Source organism: Sphaeramia orbicularis, chromosome 9 (genome assembly GCF_902148855.1).
Source record: "Sphaeramia orbicularis chromosome 9, fSphaOr1.1, whole genome shotgun sequence".
NCBI classification, from domain to species: Eukaryota; Metazoa; Chordata; class Actinopteri; order Kurtiformes; family Apogonidae; genus Sphaeramia; species Sphaeramia orbicularis.
The window spans coordinates 41407074-41428593 of NC_043965.1; the positions used below are offsets into that span (position 1 = coordinate 41407074).

The window sequence follows — 21520 nt, forward strand, 5'->3', positions numbered from 1 at the left end:
GAGGAATAAAATCACTAAAGAAAAAAATAATGACCAAAGTTCTCATAATTCATGCATGAAAGGGTTAAAATAGCACTTATTTTTCTTACAAAATTTCAGTATTTTTTTTTTTGGTTATTCACATCTTTTTTGTTTGGATAGTTTATAAAAGTAAGTATTTTCATAATTTAATGGGGTTTTTTGGCACTAAAACAAAGATAAAAATTTGGAGTTGTCATTATTTATAGGTTACTATACTATTATTTTACTGGTCCGGCCCACTGCAGAGCAAATGTGGCTGAATGTGACCCATGAAAGAAAATGAGTTTGAGACCCCTGATCTAAAGGATTCAATATTTGGTTATGAAGTGAATGCAATCAAAGTCAGTCAAGTTGGTGGGAGTTTCCTATATCTAAATTTCATTAAACAGTGTTTGTGAATGATTTCAATCTGCAAAAAGACACTTAAGAAAATAACAATATCACAGACACCTTTTTAATTTTTCAATATTTATGTAAAATTTGTATGTACACGTAAATAGGCAGCAATGCACTGCTGACATTCAAATCAGGAAAGAAAATAGTGCTAAAACGGACCAGTAACACTGAGCAAAACAAACCAAAACACAGAGTTGGCAATATTTGCACTTTGATACTTTTTGCACCTTTAAATGTATAAAACTAAAATGCATTTCCGTTACCAATGATTACTGTAATTAGACTGGATCAAGACAAAACAGAAAATCCTCAGAGGAAATCATAGGAAAACACATATGAGCATGAAATCAGACTATACTGCCAGCCAGGCCTACACCATATGTGGCGCTGCAGATTTGTGGTTATGATTCTCTTTCAAGTAATAAAAGAACTATATAACAACAAAAGGGAAGAAATGAACAGGAACAGTTTGCAGTGCAGTCATTTGACGGCACGATCATCTGACGGCAGCGCTCTTTCATACGTCTCTCAATAAGTTATTCAACTGGAAACCGTCCTGAAGCTGCTCTCTGCGGCATTAACATACCAACAACTGCTAATTCTGTAATCCTTGATTGGACGGTCATTAATAAACAAAGAAAATAGAGAGATTTATTGGAATAGGTAGAAGTTTTTGTGCTTATTTGCTTTCTTGCTAAAGGCTAGATGAGAGGACGAGTTAAATATGAAGCTAAAGCTAGCATAAAAATGTAGTAGGAGTAGATTAGAAACAAAAATCCATCTCCTGGAATCTCTAACATCGACTAGACTGGTCTACAAGTAAAATGCTTTTGACTTTGCCAAGTTTGAGTCACTCATAAAGCAAATTAAGTCAAAAAATGCTGGTTGGATGTAGTTTCCAAGGTACAGTTTTAGGTCAAAATGTGAAATTCTGACAATGAGAAAATGGGTTTTCTACTTCAAAACACTGTCTGCATATTACAGTACAGTCACTTTACAGGTTATTTCTAGTGGAAGATGTATAAATGTATTGTATAAAAGTAAATAAACCAATATGTATGTGAAATAACACTGAAGACATCAGCTAACCAGCACTTTTGTCATTTGTACGAAAGATTTAGCACAAGGTAGCTCATTTCTAACAAAAAATAGAAACCAGTGCTATTTCAAATTTGATTGATCATATTATGCCAAAAACAAAACAAAACAAAACAAAACAAAACAAAAAAAAAGGCTACTTGTAGCTTTTTTTCCAATGGATATGCAGGTTTTCTGTCTTCAAGCTAAGCTAATCACATGCTAGAGATAATTTCTAACAAAAAATAGAGACCAGTGCTATTTCAAATTTGATTGATCATATTATGCCAAAAACAAACAAACAAACAAACAAAAAACAAAAAACAAAAAAAAAAAAAAAAAAAACTGGCTACTTGTAGCTTTTTTTCCAATGGATATGCAGGTTTTCTGTCTTCAAGCTAAGCTAATCACATGCTAGAGATAATTTCTAACAAAAAATAGAGACCAGTGCTATTTCAAATTTGATTGATCATATTATGCCAAAAACAAACAAACAAACAAAAAAAAAAAACAAAAACAAAACAAAAACAAAAAAACAAAACAAAAAAAAAACTGGCTACTTGTAGCTTTTTTTCCAATGGATATGCAGGTTTTCTGTCTTCAAGCTAAGCTAATCACATGCTAGAGATCATTTCTAACAAAAAATAGAGACCAGTGCTATTTCAAATTTGATTGATCATATTATGCCAAAAACAAACAAACAAACAAACAAAAAAAAAAAAAAAAAAAAAAAAACTGGCTACTTGTAGCTTTTTTTCCAATGGATATGCAGGTTTTCTGTCTTCAAGCTAAGCTAATCACATGCTAGAGATCATTTCTAACAAAAAATAGAGACCAGTACAATTTCAAATTTGATTTATCATATTATGCCAAAAACAAACAAACAAACAAACAAAAAAAACTGGCTACTTGTAGTTTTTTCCCCAATGGATATGCAGGTTTTCTGTCTTCAAGCTAAGCTAACCACATGCTAGAGATCATTTGTAACAAAAAATAGAGACCAGTACTATTTCAAATTTGATTGATCATATTATGCCAAAAACAAAAGAAAAAAACAACTGGCTACTTGTAGTTTTTTTTTGTCCTGTGGATATGCAGGTTTTCTGTCTTCAAGCTAAGCTAACCACATGCTAGAGATAATTTCTAACAAAAAAATAGCGACCAGTGCTATTTCAAATTTGATTGATCATATTATGCCAAAAACAAAAAAAAAAAACAACAAAAAAACTGTCTACTTGTAGCTTTTTTTCCAATGGATATGCAGGTTTTCTGTCTTCAAGCTAAGCTAACCACATGCTAGAGATCAATTCTAACAAAAAATAGAGACCGCTGCTATTTCATATTTGATCATATGATGCCCAAAACAAAACAAAACAAAAAACGGGCTACTTGTAGTTTTTTTCCTAATGGATATGCAGGTTTTCTGTCTTCAAGCTAAGCTAACCACATGCTAGTTATGCAACAGTTCTAGCTTTATATTTAACATACAGACGTGAAAGTAGTTTCAATCCTCTTATCCAACTCTCAGCAAGAATGTGAATAAGTCCCCGAAATGTCTACTCCTAACCTGTCGCAGCAAGATGGAAGATCATAAAAGTATCTACACATACGATGGAATTGATTTCAGTGAGGAAGGGTTTTTTTTTTTTTTTTTTTAGCATAATGTCCTTTTTTTCAAAAGAAGGAAGAGAAAGAAAACCAACCCTTTACTTTGTGGCGTCATCACTCACCACATTCAATTAAAACTCAACAATGGACATTTCAAAGTATATCTGTAAATATACAAAGATATATAGATATATAAACAGGACAATAGAAAGCAAAGTTTGGGATTTTAACGCTTGTGCAAGTTCATACGTAGGATGAGATACGACCCAATGACAGGGGAGGTCATATTATTTGAAGACGTTCTCGAAGGCGGGACATTTGTGGGTCTTGAGTTTCTTGATGGCCTTTTTGAACTCTTTGCTGGACTTGTCCCACTTGTGGATGCCCGTGAGCAGGTACTGCTGGTCCACCTTGCGGCCCATGATTAAATACTGGTTGGCCAGGTTGTCCAGCTGCTGGCAGGGACAGTCCGCGCCGTTCTTCAAGTACAACACCAGCTTCTTCAAGTCCTTCTTCTTTAGGTTTCCCATTTTAATCATTTTCTTCCTCTTCTGCAGAACCACCTTGCGGTCCGTGTTTTCCCGTCTCACCTCCTTGATCTTGGCTTTGAACGCTGCGAACACAGACACAGAGTACGGTACAGGTTAGCTCATGCTGAAAGGCGGATTACTTCTGCACAAAGAGTTCGCTGTAAACACATCCGATCCCTTTGGAGACTTAATATTTTATGTATGTAAATGTTAGACATGCACAGTGATAACCATCCTGTAGCGGCTACAAAATAAAACATGATAGAGAAGCATTGGTGGCGAAGTCAGCACTTTCACTTCAGGCGTGAAAAAATATGCTAATGCGATATTCTATACATATGCTGCACTTTCTGCAATACAAGTCAGTGATTATTTATATGCTGTATCATACACAAACACTGGTTTCAAGACATACGTTTGGATTTCAAGCTTTCATAACAAACATTAATATTTTATTCTGGTATGTGCACATATAAAACTGATACCATATATACATGTAGCCATGTATTCATAATTATATATTAGTGCTGGGCAGCGATTAAAATTTTTTAATCGCAATTAATCGCGTGGATTTCTGCAATTGATCATGATTAATTGCATAATTATAGGGGGTGGGGTTGCCGGCATCAACAGCGTGTATTGCCTTTAAGTGATATTTCAGACTGGAAGTACTCCAGTAATAAAAAATAATTCCACATTGCAGTACTTTTCTCCATGTTTATGTCCCCACCCGTTTATTTCTGGTTGTGAGTGATTGACAGGAGTCTTAAGCCCACCCCAAATGCTGTCATTGGTTGAAACCTACGTATATTCAGACGGCAAGAGCAACGGACTTTCAAAATATTATGTGATGTTCAGTTGTTAAAAGCAAGCAAAGGGGGCCCTTTAGTGGTTGAAATAAGTTGCACTAACGTATGTTTTGTACTTGCGGTGTTCCCGTAGCCAGTTCGGACATAAGAAGGAACTAACAGACACGTTTCTTTCACTCTGTTTGTATGGCCCGAAAAACGTTTCCCTGTGAGTATTTTATGTTCAGTTGTTGTAAGAATGAATAGTATAAAATATCTCTGATGTGAACCTTTGTTTTCCTAATAAAAAGACATTGTAAATCTTAAGGTACTCTGTAAATGCTAATCGTTAGCGTATTTATGGATTTTCCCATTCAAGTTAGCATCGAGCTAGCGATCTTTCTCCCATTCATTTAAATGTATAATGCCATGTAAATGTCTCAAGTAAAAGATATGGAGAGAAGTTTTCAGCATCCGGCTTTTCTTGGGAAACCTGTTGTCTATCTGGCGAGCTAATCGCTACACGCACACAAGTGGGGCAGAATAATAATAATAAAACAGTATTAACGTGATATAAAAAAAATTGTCGGCGTTATTTAATGAATGTGTTAATGCAGTAATAACGAATTAACTTGCCCAGCCCTAACATATATATATATATTTACGAATATTTCCTCTCCTCCGTTTTCGGTAACAACATCGTACAGGGTCAGAACATAGTAATGTCCCGTCTGAGAGCGAACTTTAATTGATTGCCATTCCGACATTTATTTCAATATAAAGTAGCTCCTTGTTTTGGATAATCCCTAATGGTCCAACTAAAGGAAAAATGAATTTAAAAGTAAAAATGTGGGTCATTTAGCAACACTAATCTGTAGAATTGTCTCTAAAATGTCCCATCAGAGAGATTTCAAATACCGTGTTTTGACCCTACATCATAATTTTCATTAGGGATGCACGATTCATTGATCGTAAATCGAAATCGGATTATTTAATTTAGGTCGATGTTTAAAAAAGGATAATCGTCAAATCGAATTTCATCTCTTCAGGCTCCTCCTCCTCACTGGGAGAGCAGGCTCCTCAGTTTTTGGTCTCCACACACCAGTACACAAATGGTGTTTACTAAGGAGAGTGAGAAGTTTGTTGCTAAAAATAGCCAGAGCAAGTCCATTTTATGGAATTGGTATGGCTTCGAAGTTTCCAATGAAGCCCAAACCATTCCTTGCTGCAAACTCAGCCTGAAGGTGGTATCAAGGCCAGGCAAGGCAAATTTATTTGTATAGCACATTTCAGCAACAAGGCAATTCAAGGTGCTTCACACAGGACATTGAAATAAAAAGAAACACATTTAAAACATTATAAAAGAAACATGTAAAAGGTGATTAAAAACAGCAAGTAAGAAAACAACACATAAAATAAAAAAACAAAAAACAAAAAACACATACATATTAAAGTAAGAGTTGCAGTATAGAGTTTCAAAAGATAATATAAAATGCAAAAAGTCAAAAGCCTTTTAGTCAAAGGCAGCAGTGAACAGGTGAGTCTGGAACCTGGACTTAAAAGAACTCAGACTCTCAGCAGACCTGATATTTTCTGGTAGTTTGTTCCAGATATACGGAGCATAGAAACTGAACGCTGATTCTCCATGTTTATTTCTGACTTTTGGAACACAGAGCAGACCTGCACCAGATGACCTGAGTGGTCTGGATGGTTCATACTGGACTAGAATGGTTCATACTGGACTAGAAGGATTTTGGGCCTAAACCATTCCGTGCTTTATATGCTAGCAAGAGAATTTTAAAGTCTATTCTCTGAGAGACAGGGAGCTACTGTAGAGACCTCAGAACTGGACTGATGTGGTCCACTCTCTTGGTCTTAGTGAGGACTGGAGCAGCAGCATTCTGGATCAGCTGCAGTCGTCGGATAGACTTTTTAGGCAGACCAGAGAAGATACTGTTACAGTAGTCAACTCAACTAAAGATGCATGAACAAGTTTTTCAAGGTCCTGCTGCGACATCAGTCCTTTAATCCTAGAAATGTTCTTGAGGTGATAGTAAGCTGACTTTGTAATTGTTTGTATGTGGTTTTTAAAATTCAGGTCTGAATCCATGACAACACCCAGAGTCCTGGCCTGGTCTGAGGTTTTTAACTGAAGTGACTGGAGCTGCATGCTGATTCTAAGATGTTCCTTCTTGGGTCCAAAAACGACTACCTCAGTTTTTTCTCTGTTTAACTGAAGAAAATTATGGCCCATCCATTCAGATATTTGCTCCATGCATTTACCCAGTGCTTGTATGGGGCTATGGTCACCTAGGGACATTGAAATGTAGAGCTGTGTGTCATCTGCATAGTTATGGTAATCTATTTTGTTATCAGTTACAGACAGCAGCACAACCAACTTATTTCAGCACCTCAGACATCATCACACACCAGGGTGGGAGCAGTGCATTGAATTGCAGGCTGCACAAGAAAACGACATTCCGAAATGCCGACTTCTGTTGTCTTTTGTAGTTTTACCCAAAAATCAAAATTGAAATCGAAAATTTTGTTTTTAAACGAAAAAAAAAATCAGGGTTTTATTTTTGGCCAAAATCGTCCAGCCCTAATTTTCATCAACACAAACTCACATAAATACAAATAGAGTGTTATTATGGGGTTAGGGTTAAGATAAACAGAGATGGTACACAGGGGTGTCAAACATACAGCCTGGGGGCCAAAAACAGCCCACCAAAGGGTCCAATCCGGCCCATGGGATGAATTTACAAATTATAAAAATTACACAGAAAACATTAACAGTCAAGGGTGTCACTGAGTTATGACTAGTTGTTTTATTATGATATTAAATAACACTGGGTTACAAAAAAATGTTTTTTGCAAGTTGTCTAGGTTTTTTCAACTGAATTAGGACCATTTTGCACCGCTAAATCCAAAAATGACATCAGTTTTTCTCAATCAGGTCAGGGTTTTTTGCTAATTTGATTTTGAAAAATTTGATCTTCTCACAAAATATAATAATTAATACCAAAATAAGATTGGTAAGCACACTTTATGAAACTTGTGACTTGATTCCTGTTAGGTACAATGGTGTATTCACTGCAGATGTAGCGGAATACGTCAGGCTTATTTTTGCAAGATCTTCTAGTCGAAGCCATTTCATTCAACTGTAATATTAAAAAAAACATTAATCATAAATTGGCAAAAGTAAAATCTTCAGAACTTGTTTAGTGCAAGAAATATGAAAGAATTTTGTATCATATGATGTGAAAATGCCCATAAATGTAAGCAAAAATGTTAAAAAGCCAATATGTAGCATAGTTCAGAAAGTTGACCTGATTGAGCAAAATTAATGTGATTTTTGGATTCAGCACACCAAAATTATCCTAAATCAGCTCAAAAAACTTAAACAATAAATTTGTTTTTGACCAGTGTAATATATGTTTAAGTTCCAGATGCCTGCACTCCAAAAACAAGATAAAAACACTAAATCTGAGGTAAAAGGTACTTAAAACAAGTGAAATTATCTGTCCGTGCAGCAATATAATTTCATTTGAATTAAAATTTGTTAAATCAGGAAATAAGATTATGGTCTAAGGCTGAACACTAAATATAAGAAATTAACTCTTAAATCAAGATAAATGATCTAAATTCTTCTTCTAAATCTGAGTTGTTGTTTTTTTATCTTGGGAAGAACCAAATAATTTGCAGTGTGTTACTAAATGTTTTGTATCTTTGTAGATCCACTGAAATCTGTATGTAATGCACATGTGTAAATGAGAAACTGAGATATAATATTATTGAAATTCACTTATTTTTCAGGTTGCTCATGTTCAGGTTATAGTCACATTTTCATAATTACATTTTCATATTGTAATTTTGCTTTTTTAAAATTAAAACAAACAGAAAAAAAAAATGGAGTTGTCATTATTTATAAGATATTATGTTATTATTTTACTGGTCCATACTGGTATGTAGCACCTGAACTAAAATGAGTTTGACACCCCTGGTCAAACAGATGATGTTGGTGTATTTTTTTGTCGCATATTTCCATGTTCAGGACCTTAAAATTCAGTTTCTCCTTGTATGCACGCAAGCATGAACACAGAGTTCTTCACTTTGGCTGAAGTTTTCAGAAATAATCATTTTTCGGTAACTTAAACTGGAGTTTTCATGTAAATAAAAGGCAAAATGTAGAAGAAAATATCAATTTTTCCAGATACCTGCATCCTTTTTGTATACATGGTATGAATTTAGAATGAAGGCTGCTTCTACGAAAGCCTGCTGCATCTACTTTAACACATTTATTTGTCTCATTCAAATCTGGTACATGCATAGATTCATTTTCTCATTATTAAATGTACATCAGAGGTTTCAAACATGCGGCTCGGGGGCCAAATCCGGCCCACCAAAGGGTCCAGTCTGGCCCCTGGGATGAATGTGTGAAATGCAAAAATTACACTGAAGATATTAATCATTTTAGTTCAGGTTCCACATACAGACCAATTTAATCTCAAGTGGGTCAGATCAGTAAAATACTATCATAATAACCCATAAATACTCACAACTCCAAATTTTTCTCTTTGTCAATGTAAACGTTTTCATGTCATTTTACTGTATTTACACTAAAACAAACTATCATTTCACAAAAAACGCAAATAACCTGAACAAATGTGAACATTTTGAAATGTCTGAAATGCAAATTCACCAATATTCTGCCTGTTATTAAATGTTCTATGTATTTGTAGATCCACTGTGATCTGTAAGTTGTAATTTACATGTTTAAATGATAAACTGAGACATAATATTGGTAAAATTACACTTAGTTTTCTTACAAAATTTCAGTTCATGTTATTCAAAAAAAAAAAAAAAAAAAAAAAAAAAAAAATATATATATATATATATATATATATATATATATATATATATATATATATATATATATATATATATATAAACATACACAGGGTGGGGAAGCAAAATTTACAATGAACATTTAGTTGTTTTTTCTCAGCAGGCACTACGTCAATTGTTTTGAAACCAAACATATATTGATGTCATAATCATACCTAACACTATTATTCATACCTTTTCACAAACTTTTGCCCATATGAGTAATCAGGAAAGCAAACGTCAAAGAGTGTGTGATTTGCTGAATGCACTCGTCACACCAAAGGAGATTTCAAAAATAGTTGGAGTGTCCATAAAGACTGTTTAGAATGGAAAGAAGAGAATGACTATGAGCAAAACTATTACCAGAAAGTCTGGAAGATACTATTAAAGAAGAATGGGAGAAGTTGTCACCCGGATATTTGAGGAACACTTGCGCAAGTTTCAGGAAGTGTGTGAAGGCAGTTATTGAGAAAGAAGGAGGACACATAGAATAAAAACATTTTCTATTATGTACATTTTCTTGTGGCAAATACATTCTCATGACTTTCAATAAACTAATCGGTCATACACTTTCTTTCAATCCCTGCCTCAAAATATTGTAAATTTTGCTTCCCCACCCTGTATATATTTGCCATTAGTGCATACATATACACATAAGAACTTTTGTACAGTCATTCAGATAAAAGATACTAGAAAAAACATATAGTTCTGTAAAAAAAAAAAGTGCATAAAAAACAATAAAAGTGCATAAACACAGGAGACACTCACATTGTTTTAAATCACAGGTGTCAAACATACGGCCCGGGGGCTAAAATCGGCTCGCCAAAGGGTCCAGTCTGGCCCGTAGGATGAATTAGTGAAATACAAAAATTACACTCAAGATTTTAACAGTCAATCCTTCACTTTAGGGGCCATATAAAGCCCTACTTAAGTCTCAAGTGGGTCAGATCAGTAAAATACTATCATAAAAACCTACAAATCATGACAATTCCAAATTTTTCCTCTGTTTTAGCATAAAAAAAAAAAGTTAAATTACATGAAATTGTGTAAATTTACAAACTAGCCTTTCACAAAAAATATGAAAAATTAGAAATGTCCTAAGACAAGTAAGTGCAATTTTACCAATATTCTGCCAGTTACTAAAATCCTTTGTGTTTTTTTGCAGATCCATTGTGATCTGTAAATTGTAATGCACATTTACAAATGATAAGCAGAGGCAGAATAGAGTTAAAATTGCACTTATTTTTCTTAATAAATTTCAGTTTTTTCATGGTTGTCCGTGTTATTCACATTTTTAAAAGGACACTTTATAGATGTAATTGTTTCCATAATGTAATTTTACCTAATTCACTATAAAACACATTGAAATGTTTGGAGTTGGCATTATTTCTTTGTTATTATGTTATTATTTTACTGGTCCGGCCCACTTCAGATCATATCGGGAGGATGTGGCCCCTGAACTAAAGTGAGTTTGACACCCCTGTTTTAAAGGATAGTTGGTAGATGTAAACATTTTCATCGCATAATTATACTTTTTTCACTCTAAAACAGAGGAAAGTTGGGAGTTAACATTATTTATATATTATTATGTTATTATTTCACTGTTCCGGCCCACTTCAGATCAAATTTGGCTTAATGTGGCCCCTGAACTAAAATGCCTTGACAGCCCTGATGTATATGTTTATGAAATAGCAGCTTCTCCTATTTAAGATAACAGTATAAAGATGGTGTAAAAATGCTCAGGTATGTTCATTTATGCTCATATTTGCTTTTCGTGTGATTATAGATGTTTGGTGGGTTATGGTGTTTTCTTATGTGCAAAACTGGGTTCTTATAAAAACGTTTCAAGTCTGGGGTGACGTGTTCCTAAACTTTTAAACTTGTCAGACTGAGCTACTGCAGAGCTCTGAGGTGTCTGAAAGTCTTAAATTTGTCTTATATATGGAATATTTTTCTCTTGTTAGCTCATAAATAATTTGATAAATTCAGTTTTTACTGCATACCGAGTCTTTCTTGGACTCAGAGAGAAAAATGGTGCTACTGATAACTGTTTTTCATTTTGACAACACAGAGTCCTGCTGCAAATCAAACTTATATCATGTATATTAGGGTGGTCCAAAAAAATTTTTTTTTAAGATTCTCTGGATTAGAACCCTGCATTTCGTTCCATATCTGGCCAAATTACTTCGGTCCAAATTTTATGCGAATTAACCTTTTCATGCATAGTGGTCACTACAGTGGACAGTTATTCTCCAGCTATTCTCTTGTATATTCATGGGTTTTGTTGTTTTAGTTCCATATCAGCCAACACAGTGGACACTTATACATCATCCCATACACTGCAATTCATCCCATTACTGTAACTTTGCTGTTCTTGATAAACCTGATCTGCAGTAACATGTTTTAGTGTAAATCAATTGTTATTTGTTAGACAAAAAGTTTGTTTGTTTTTTTTGCATATTACCTCCATGAAGTGAGTAATAACTAGCAGTAGAATATGTTAAAATGTGAGAAAACATCAGATTAGTAGGACTAAAATCTTTTCATTTGTTTTTATCTCACTTTCTGATATTGGGTTTTAAACATGTTTCTTTACTTCAAAAATTAAACGCATGGACATTGTTGTAACTTCATTAAAAAAAAAAAACAATTGCTTTTTTTTTTTATGCCAAAAGGGGGATAAAAACAAGAAGAAAGAAAAAAATCTTGACTATGGTTGTCATAATTCGTGCATGAAAGGGTTAATTAATATTTAGAAGTTGCAAAAGACGTGAAGATTGCTTTATGGGCCATTCCACCGAATGGGTGCCATTTGTTTCTTATAACTCTTCCAAATTAAACTTCATTTTTTATCTTTTTTCAACACTGAATCTAAAAACACACATACAGGGTGAGTCAGAAAAAACGCTCTTTTCATTTAAAGAAATTGTACCACTGAAATGGAAATGCTTATTTTTCTTTTGATTATACAGTCATATTGATGTGGTTATTGAGCATGTCTGGCGATTGAATCATTGATTTATGGCATAGCATAACAGAGGGAATGTCCATTGTTTATTGTGCACCGAAATATCTGCCAACACAGTTTATGCCACCGTGAATGAAATTGAAATTGTCAACCATTACAGCATGTTTACTCGCCATCAAAATGTTTGGTCTCAACGAAGTCGTCCGGCACGACCTTCAACCTGGCTACCATTCAGATTGATGCAAATCTGTGCTCGTTGTCACATCTCTAACACAGCTCTTCTCGCCATTTGTGTTCATCGTAGGGCTTGGATTTCAGCCATGATGCGATTTCGGAGTTCCTGAAGAGTTTGTGGAACAGTCTGATACACACGGTTTTTAAGATACCCCCACAAGAAAAAATCAAGGGGGGTCAAGTCTGGGGATCTAGGTGGCCACTCTCTCTCCTGACCCAAACAGACAACTCGATGAGGAAATAATACCTGCAATCGCTGTGGTCTTGCCATGATGAAAACTCCCTGGGCACTGTCATGTAGGCCTATGTCCTGAGTGTGAAAGCAAAGCCCCGACTCCTGTAATTGTTGTCAATTTCAAGTTTGTTCACTGTGGCATACATTGTGTTGGCAGGTATTTCAGTGCCCAATAAACAATGGACCTTCTCTCTCTTATGCAATGCAATAAATCTATGACTACATCACCAGACATGCTCAATAACCACATCAGTATGACTGTATGGTCAAAAGAAAAATCAGTGTTTCCGTTTTAGCAGTACAATTTCTTTAAATGGAAAGAGCGTTTTTTCTGACTCACCCTGTATTTAACTATTCAAAATATGTATTGGTCCATCTCAGGCTACTTTATTTCATTTTTACAAGGTTTTTAAGTGGAATATGATTGCATGTTTCCAAGTCATGTTACCAAAACTCATGTGACATTTAAGAAGCACACTTAAAAGCTTGTCAACTAATTCCTTTGTTTTCCTCTCAACAAAGTGTTTATTTTAAAGAAATGGTTGGTTACATGTTAAAATAATTAATATTTGTGACTAAAAAAATCACTATATATGCACGCAAGTTGTAATTTTCTTAAAACTGCAAAGTCATTTTTTCATTTTAAAGGACACCCAAACCTCAAATTTATCAAAAATTTTATGATGCAATTCATTAAATACTCAGACAAAGAATGGACCACACATAATTGAAAAAAATCCGGTGGTTTATGTTTATTTTTTAGAAAAATTATTTAGTACCAGGAATGAACATTCGGTAACGGGAATGAGTGTGTTTTAGGGTGGTCCAAAAATTTTTTTTAAGATTCTCTGGATTGGAACCTTGCATTTGGTTCCATATCTGGCCAAATTACTTCGGTCCAAATTTTATGCAAATTAATTAATATTTAGAGGTTGCAAAAGACACGTGAAGATTGCTCTATGGGCCATTCCACCGAATGGGTGCCATTTGTTTCTTATAACTCTTCCAAATTAAACTTCATTTTTTATCTTTTTTCAACACTGAATCTGAAAACACACATATTTAACTATTCAAAATGTGTATTGGTCCATCTCAGGTTACTTTATTTCATTTTTTACAAGGTTTTTACGCGGAATATGATTGCATGTTTCTAAGTCATGTTACCAAAACTCGTGACATTTAAACAGCACACTTAAAAGCTTGTCAACTAATTCCTTTGTTTTCCTCTTAACAAAGTGTTTATTTTAAAGAAATGGTTGGTTACATGTTAAAATAATTAATATTTGTGACTAAAAAAATCACTATATATGCACGCAAGTTGTAATTTTCTTAAAACTGCAAAGTCATTTTTTCATTTTAAAGGAGACCCAAACCTCAAATTTATCAAAAATTTTATGATGCAATTCATTAAATACTCAGACAAAGAATGGACCACACATAATTGAAAAAAATCCAGCGGTTTATCTCTCTTTTTTAGAAATGAACATTGGGTAACAGGAATGAGTGTGTGTGTGTGTTAGAGTGGTCCAAAAAATTTTTTTTCAGATTCTCTGGATTAGAACCCTGCATTTGGTTCCATATCTGGCCAAATTACTTCAGTCCAAATTTTATGCAAATTAATTAATATTTAGAGGTTGCACAAGACACGTGAAGATTGCTCTATATACTATAACAGAACCAGCCAAATGAATAAGGCAGATTAGAATAATTTGTAATTTTATTCTCAAAATCAAACTGCAACTCGCATAAAAATGTTACTTAGAAAGTCCAGCAACCACTGTTGCTTTATTGAAATTCCAAAAAATGTTCCTGTGTTCTTTGACAACTTGGAGCCAGTACTGTTTGTGATCTTCATTTTTTGTTCGGCTACAGCTGAAGTCTTGAATAAGCTCCACCCCTCTTTCAGCAACATCATTGACAACTTGGCACACTTTACTTGACAGTCTAGTTTATAATACATTAAGAACACATTCATAAGACATTATAATGCATTATAAAAGTCATTACAACAGTTTATGATCATGTACAACAACTTATACCAAGGTTAATAAAGTATTATAAGTGTAGGCATAATGTATTATAAATTCTGCTTTCATAATGTTTTATACATCCATACCAAAGCAGTGTGAAGGAATTTATTTTTTTTAGGTAGGGTACTTTTGTTAGGTTTTGTCACTGGTCTCTATACTCATCTATTTTAGGGATTTCATATTTATTATTAAAAAAAAAAAAAAAAAAAAGTATGTGTTTGAATTAAAGATTTAGAGCTGCCACATTATTTTTTATTTATGTATAAAGCAACATGTAACACTTCTATTTACTGTCTCTGTTCTTTTCATGTTTTGTTTTTGCAAAATAAAGAGTTATTCAGAACACTTTGATATATAATTTTTGACTTACAGTGTAATTAGAGCCAGCAGATACTGCTCATACGTCATCATACTTGTGTTATAATATCATCAGTCATCCTGTAACTTATTATTGATGTTTCTACGGCATTATTCAGTTTCAGAAACTACATGTCAGAGCAGTTCTCTGTGTTTTTATAACTGGCTAGAGTTATGATGGTTAGAATGTGTTTGTTGAACCGCATTATGTAATAAATTCCCATTATGTAATAAAAGTTCAAAATGTAATAAGAATGTCACGTCATTTTGTAATAAAGCCGCATTATGTAATAAACTGACGCATTTTGTAATAAACTACCTCAATGCATTATGTAGTAAATTTTTTCGCATTATGTAGTAAGTTATTACAATTTGAGAAATTTATTACAAAATGCACTTGACACATTTTTATTTTCAGGAAAATGTTATAACATGGTTCATTTCCAAAATCATAAGATACTGTATCAGACACAACTGACAAGGCAATTTAATAACAATGTGTTAAATTAATCTTTAAACTGTGGTTAAAGTTCTGATTACATTACTTGTAGCTCCTGTGACTAATTTCTTCTAAATTGCTCTGAAATTATACTAATTTGGATTGTTATTACATAATGAACCACGTTATTACATTTTTTTTTTAAATAAAAATGTGTCAGTAGTTCAGGGGCCACATTAAGCTCAAATTGACCTCACGTGAGCCAGACCAGGAAAACAGTAGCAGATTAACCTGTATATAATGACGACTCCAAATTTTTCTTTTTGTTTTACTGCAATCAAAATTAAATTATGAAAATATGTACATTTACAAACTATCTAAACAAAATGATGTGGATAACCTGAAAAAACTGAAATTTCTTCAGGAAAAATAAGTGCAATTTTAACAATATTCCACCTCAACTTACCATTTATACATGCATATTACAGACTGGATCTACAAAGGCACAAAATATTTAATAACAGGAAGAACTAGAAGCACTCGGAGAGCGCAGACCTCCGCCAAGGCTGATCAGTGGCCCCCCCCGTGGGCCCCCCCACCCCCGATCACCACCAAAATTTAATCATTTCTTCCTTATCCCATTTCCAACAAACCCTGAAAATTTCATCCAAATCTGTCCATAACTTTTTAAGTTATGTTGCACACTAACGGACAGACAGACAAACAAACAAACAAACAAACAAACCCTGGCAAAAATATAACCTCCTTGGCGGAGGTAATAATGTTGAAATTTCACTTTCAAAAGTTAAAGTTTTTCACATTTTATTGTTAAAGGATAGTTTGTAAATGTTAATATTTTCATCATTTCATGTAAGTTTTTACACTAAAACTAAGAAAAATTTGGAGTTCATTATTTATAGGCATAAAGTAATATGTTTTTCACATTAAACGAAGAACATTTGGAGTAATTATTTATAGGTTATTATGCTATTATTTTAGTTGAGATCAAATTGTTCTGTATGTGGAACCTCAACTTAAACGAGTTCGACATCCTTGATTGTTAATATCTTAAGCGTAATTTTTGCGTTTTGCAAATTCATCCCGCTGGCCAGACTGAAACCTTTGGTGGGCCGGTTTTGGCCCCCGGGCCTCATGTTTGACACCCTTGTCTTAGCAGGTCAGCTCGGCTATGCTGAAAATGTAAAATTAGTCAATTTCCAGGAAACTTCCAGCAACTTGTGCAACCTCAAAAACAGGGGTGTCAAACTCATGTTAGTTCAGGGGCCACATACAACCCAATATGACCTGCAGTGGGCCGGATGATTAAAACCCCTTTAGCCCTATCGGCCCGCCCGATAGGGCCGAAGACATTTCCTAAGACATTTCAGGTTGTTCATATTTGTTCAGGTTTTTCAAATTTTTTGTAAAAGGCTAGTTTGTACATATAAACATTTTTGTGTAATTTTACTTTTTTTTTTACACTAAAACAAAGAGAAAATTTGTGGTTTTCATTATTTATAGGTTATTATGATAGTATTTTACTGGTCTGACCACTGTAGATGGAACTGACCTAAAATTATTTTGACATCCTTGATTGTTAATACACTATATTGCCAAAAGTATTGGCTCACCCATCCAAATAATCAGAATCAGGTGTTCCAGTCACTTCCATGGCCACAGGTGTATAAAATCCAGCCCCTAGACATGCAGACTGCTTTTACAAACATTTGTGACAGAATGGGTCGCTCTCAGGAGCTCAGTGAATTCCAGCGTGGAACTGTGATAGGATGCCACCTGTGCAACAAATCCAGTGGTGAAATTTCCTCACTCCTAAATATTCCACAGTCAACTGTCAGCTGTATTATAAGAAAGTGGAAGTGTTTGGGAACGACAGCAACTCAGCCACGAAGTGGTAGGCCACGTAAACTGACGGAGCGGGATCAGCGGATGCTGAGGTGCATAGTGCGAAGAGGTCGCCAACTTTCTGCAGAGTCAATGGCTACAGACCTCCAAACTTCATGAGGCCTTCAGATTAGCTCCAGAACAGTGCGCAGAGAGCTTCATGGAATGGGTTTCCGTGGCCGAGCAGCTGCATCCAAGCCATACATCACCAAGTGCAATGCAAAGCAGTGGTGTAAAGCACGCCGCCACTGGACTCTAGAGCAGTGGAGGCGCCTTCTCTGGAGTGACCAATCGCGCTTCTCCATCTGGCAATCTGATGGACGGGTCTGGGTTTGGCGGTCGCCAGGAGAACGATACTTGTCGGACCGCACTGTCCGCACCAAGTGTAAAGTTTGGTGGAGGGGGGATTATGGTGTGGGGTTGTTTTTCAGGAGCTGGGCTTGGCCCCTTAGTTCCAGTGAAAGGAACTGGGAATGCTTCAGCTGACCAAGACATTTTGGACAATTCCATGCTCCCAACTTTGTGGGAACAGTTTGGAGCTGGCCCCTTCCTCTTCCAACATGACTGTGCACCAGTGCACAAAGCAAGGTCCATAAAGACATGGATGACAGAGTCTGGTGTGGATGAACTGGACTGGCCTGCACAGAGTCCTGACCTCAACCCCATAGAACACCTTTGGGATGAATTAGAGCGGAGACTGAGAGCCAGGCCTTCTGTCCAACATCAGTGTGTGACCTCACAAATGCACTTCTGGAAGAATGGTCCAAAATTCCCATGAACACACTCCTAAACTTTGTGGACAGCCTTCCCAGAAGAGTTGAAGCTGTTATAGCTGCAAAGGGTGGACCCACGTCATATTGAACCCCATAGACTAGGAATGGGATGGCACTGAAATTCATATGTGAGTCAAGGCAGGTGAGCAAATACTTTTGGCAATATAGTGTATCTTCAGTGTAATTTTTGTGTTTCACTAATTCATCCCGCAGGCTGGACTGGCCCCCGGGTTGCATGTTTGATACCCCTGCTCTAAAACATCTCCTTTTTCTTCCAATTTTTTCCTAAATTATCTTTTGAATGCCAAAACCTAATTCAGGGTTCTAATTGAGTTTATCTGAAACTTTATTTTTTACCATGATTGTTGGACCGCCCTAATGTATATACTTGTTTTTTTTTTTTTTAGTCCAGTAATAGTGCAGCTACTGTTATGCACACACCAGGAGTCATAATTGCATGAAACACTCACTTGTTATTGTCCATTATTTTCTCTGACCATCTTAAAATCCACACACCTAAATCTCAGGCTGTTATTCAGATTTACTATAATACGCCTGATCTTTCACTAAACTCTATTTAACCTTCTAATCTCTCTGTTTCCTCCAGTTCCCCCGTTAAGAAAACGAGCCAGTCTTAGGTGGTCCAAATCTCCGTATGCCTGCACACATTACGGCTTCTGGTTTTTCCTTTTCCTCTGACAAAGAGTGATCCGTGTGTGGCTCGGATGACCTTGTGACAACACGAGGGGGGGGGGGGGGGGGGGGGGTCACGGCATGCTGCGTCCAGTCTAATTCACAAAGCCTGTATATGTGGGAATAAATCAGTCTTGTCGGAGATAAAAGTCTTGTGACCTCGTCTGCAGGGAACAGGCTGATTGAGCATGAATCATTTTCTCACTCCTGCAAAGATCGGAACTGATAAAAATCTAATTTTCCCGCATTTCTTCATACTTTCAATCACAAAATCCCCCCGTTGAGTCTTTTTTTTTTTTCTTTTTTTGCTAAATCGTGTTTGACGTTAAGGCACTTCGGGAAACTTCCATACGTTTCATCTGTTCCTTCGCACTAGTATCTTCACGCCGCTAATTAAAGCGTTAAAATAGAGCTGTGCTGTTTTTCCCAGTATTAAGGGTGCACATGGTAGGGATTAAGACTTTTATCCTCTGTCTCTAGTCTCTCAAACGCTCTCTGTGAGGAGGCTTAGTGTTCAGTGAAAATCAAAATGGGCAGCATTCATAATTAGTGAGTCATAAAAGAGGCCCGGCCCACCCCAGAAAGGACTTCATCTTGATAAATCCTCCGTTCTCGATAATCCTTTGGCGCTATGAACTTTCTTTGCACCTCGTGTTGTTGGAGCCGCTTAATCTCTTCAGTTGGAGCGTACAGTAAGCAGCTAATATAAAATGATAAAACTGTTAAACAAGAGCTGATTTGAACGACTTGACCGGCCAAGGAACCCAGACATCAAAGCCCGAACTGCGAAATGGCCCCAATATGCAAACGTGGAATGTTTTATTCCTTTGAAAAGAGTAAATAACAAATATTAATGTTGCAAAAGTACTGTATGTACACTGTAAGCCCAGAATTTGTAATTACTAAAACGCTCTAATTACAATGTATTTAAATGATTTACGTTTTATTCCATTACTATAAAACGTTAAGTATATTCTACTAATTTGTAGGCATAGTCGAAAGTATTGAAAAATTTAAGCTGAATGGATTTAAATCACTAAGTTTTAGTCATGACCACCAAGGTTATTATCGTTAACGCAAACAAACGAAATGGCGAAAACTAGAATTGTAAAAACATTTTTGTTAACTGAAATAAATAAAAACTAGAATTAAAAGAAAAAAAAAAAAACGATAACTGAAACTGTATTGTGTGTTTACAAAACTAACTAAAACGTATAAAAATTACGGATAAAATTCCCTTCGTTTTCGTCTTCGTCAGTGTCGGATTGATATAAAATCGATTTATTTCCCTCAAGCAATTTTAGCTAGCGGCGACAAATGATATTTAACGGTCCGTCACTTTTTGTCACTTGTCGTTTAGGCGTCTTCTGGTCCCCACTCTACCTGGAAACATGGAGACTAAAGTTGGGAGAAAGCAGCAGAGTCCTGTCTGGGATTTATTTGAATAAGACAGTGAAGAAGATGAAAGATATAAAGAAACTAAAACTAAGCCTTTAGAAAATAACGAAAACCGATAAAAACTAGCAAACCTGCTCTAAAAACTAATTTAAACTAACTGAATTAGAGAAAAAAAAAAAGTCAAAACTAAACAAAACTAAACTAGAATGAAAAATCCAAAACCATTAGAACCTTGATGACCACACCTTTTTATCTCTGCATTGCATTGTGGGTACTGGGCATGTTGTTGAAAATGTGTTATTTGTATGTGTTCAGTGGGGTTGTGGTGTTAGTGTTAATTTGGACTTAATGTGTGTATGTCAGTGTTTATTAGCCTTTTTGTGTTTGTTTTTGTATTTTTGTAGAGCTGCACCATGAGTCAGAGCCATAGACCCAACAATGGCTTTCCTGTTCATCTATGATCGGTTTTATTTAATATTAATCTTTATGTCTTGCTAAATTTAACGCTCTTCCTGTACTGGCAAATTTCACTAAGCTAATTACCTGCCTAACTTCCATCCACGCTACAATATATTAAGTTAAATAATTACAGGGTGGGGAAGCAAAATTTACAATGAACATTTAGTTGTTTTTTCTCAGCAGGCACTACGTCAATTGTTTTGAAACCAAACATATATTGATGTCATAATCATACCTAACACTATTATCCATACCTTTTCAGAAACTTTTGCCCATATGAGTAATAATAATAATAATAATAATAATAATAATAATAATAATAATAATAATAATAATACATTTTATTTATAGGCGCCTTTCAGGACACTCAAGGTCACTGCACAAAGTTGTTAAAAATAAATAAAACACAATTAAAATTACATACAGGGTGGGGAAGCAAAATTTACAATATTTTGAGGCAGGGATTGAAAGACAGTGTATGACCGATTAGTTTATTGAAAGTCATGAGAATTTATTTGCCACAAGAAAATGTACATAATAGAAAATGTTTTTATTCTATGTGTCCTCCTTCTTTCTCAATAACTGCCTTCACACGCTTCCTGAAACTTGCGCAAGTGTTCCTCAAATATTCAGGTGACAACTTCTCCCATTCTTCTTTAATAGTATCTTCCAGACTTTCTCGTAATAGTTTTGCTCATAGTCATTCTCTTCTTTCCATTATAAAC

The 21520-nt window shown here is 35.1% G+C and overlaps 1 protein-coding gene across 1 annotated transcript in view; it reads right to left on the reverse strand.

The window, feature by feature from the left end:
* Positions 1–457: 457 nt before the first annotated feature.
* The window catches only part of sfrp1a (secreted frizzled-related protein 1a), a 76108-nt gene continuing 55045 nt past the window's right edge, over positions 458–21520 (reverse strand). The window contains exon 3 of the mRNA XM_030144140.1: positions 458–3715. Coding sequence (XP_030000000.1) covers positions 3390–3715 — 326 coding nt within the window. The 3' untranslated portion in view covers positions 458–3389. The remainder of the gene's footprint in view (positions 3716–21520) is intronic.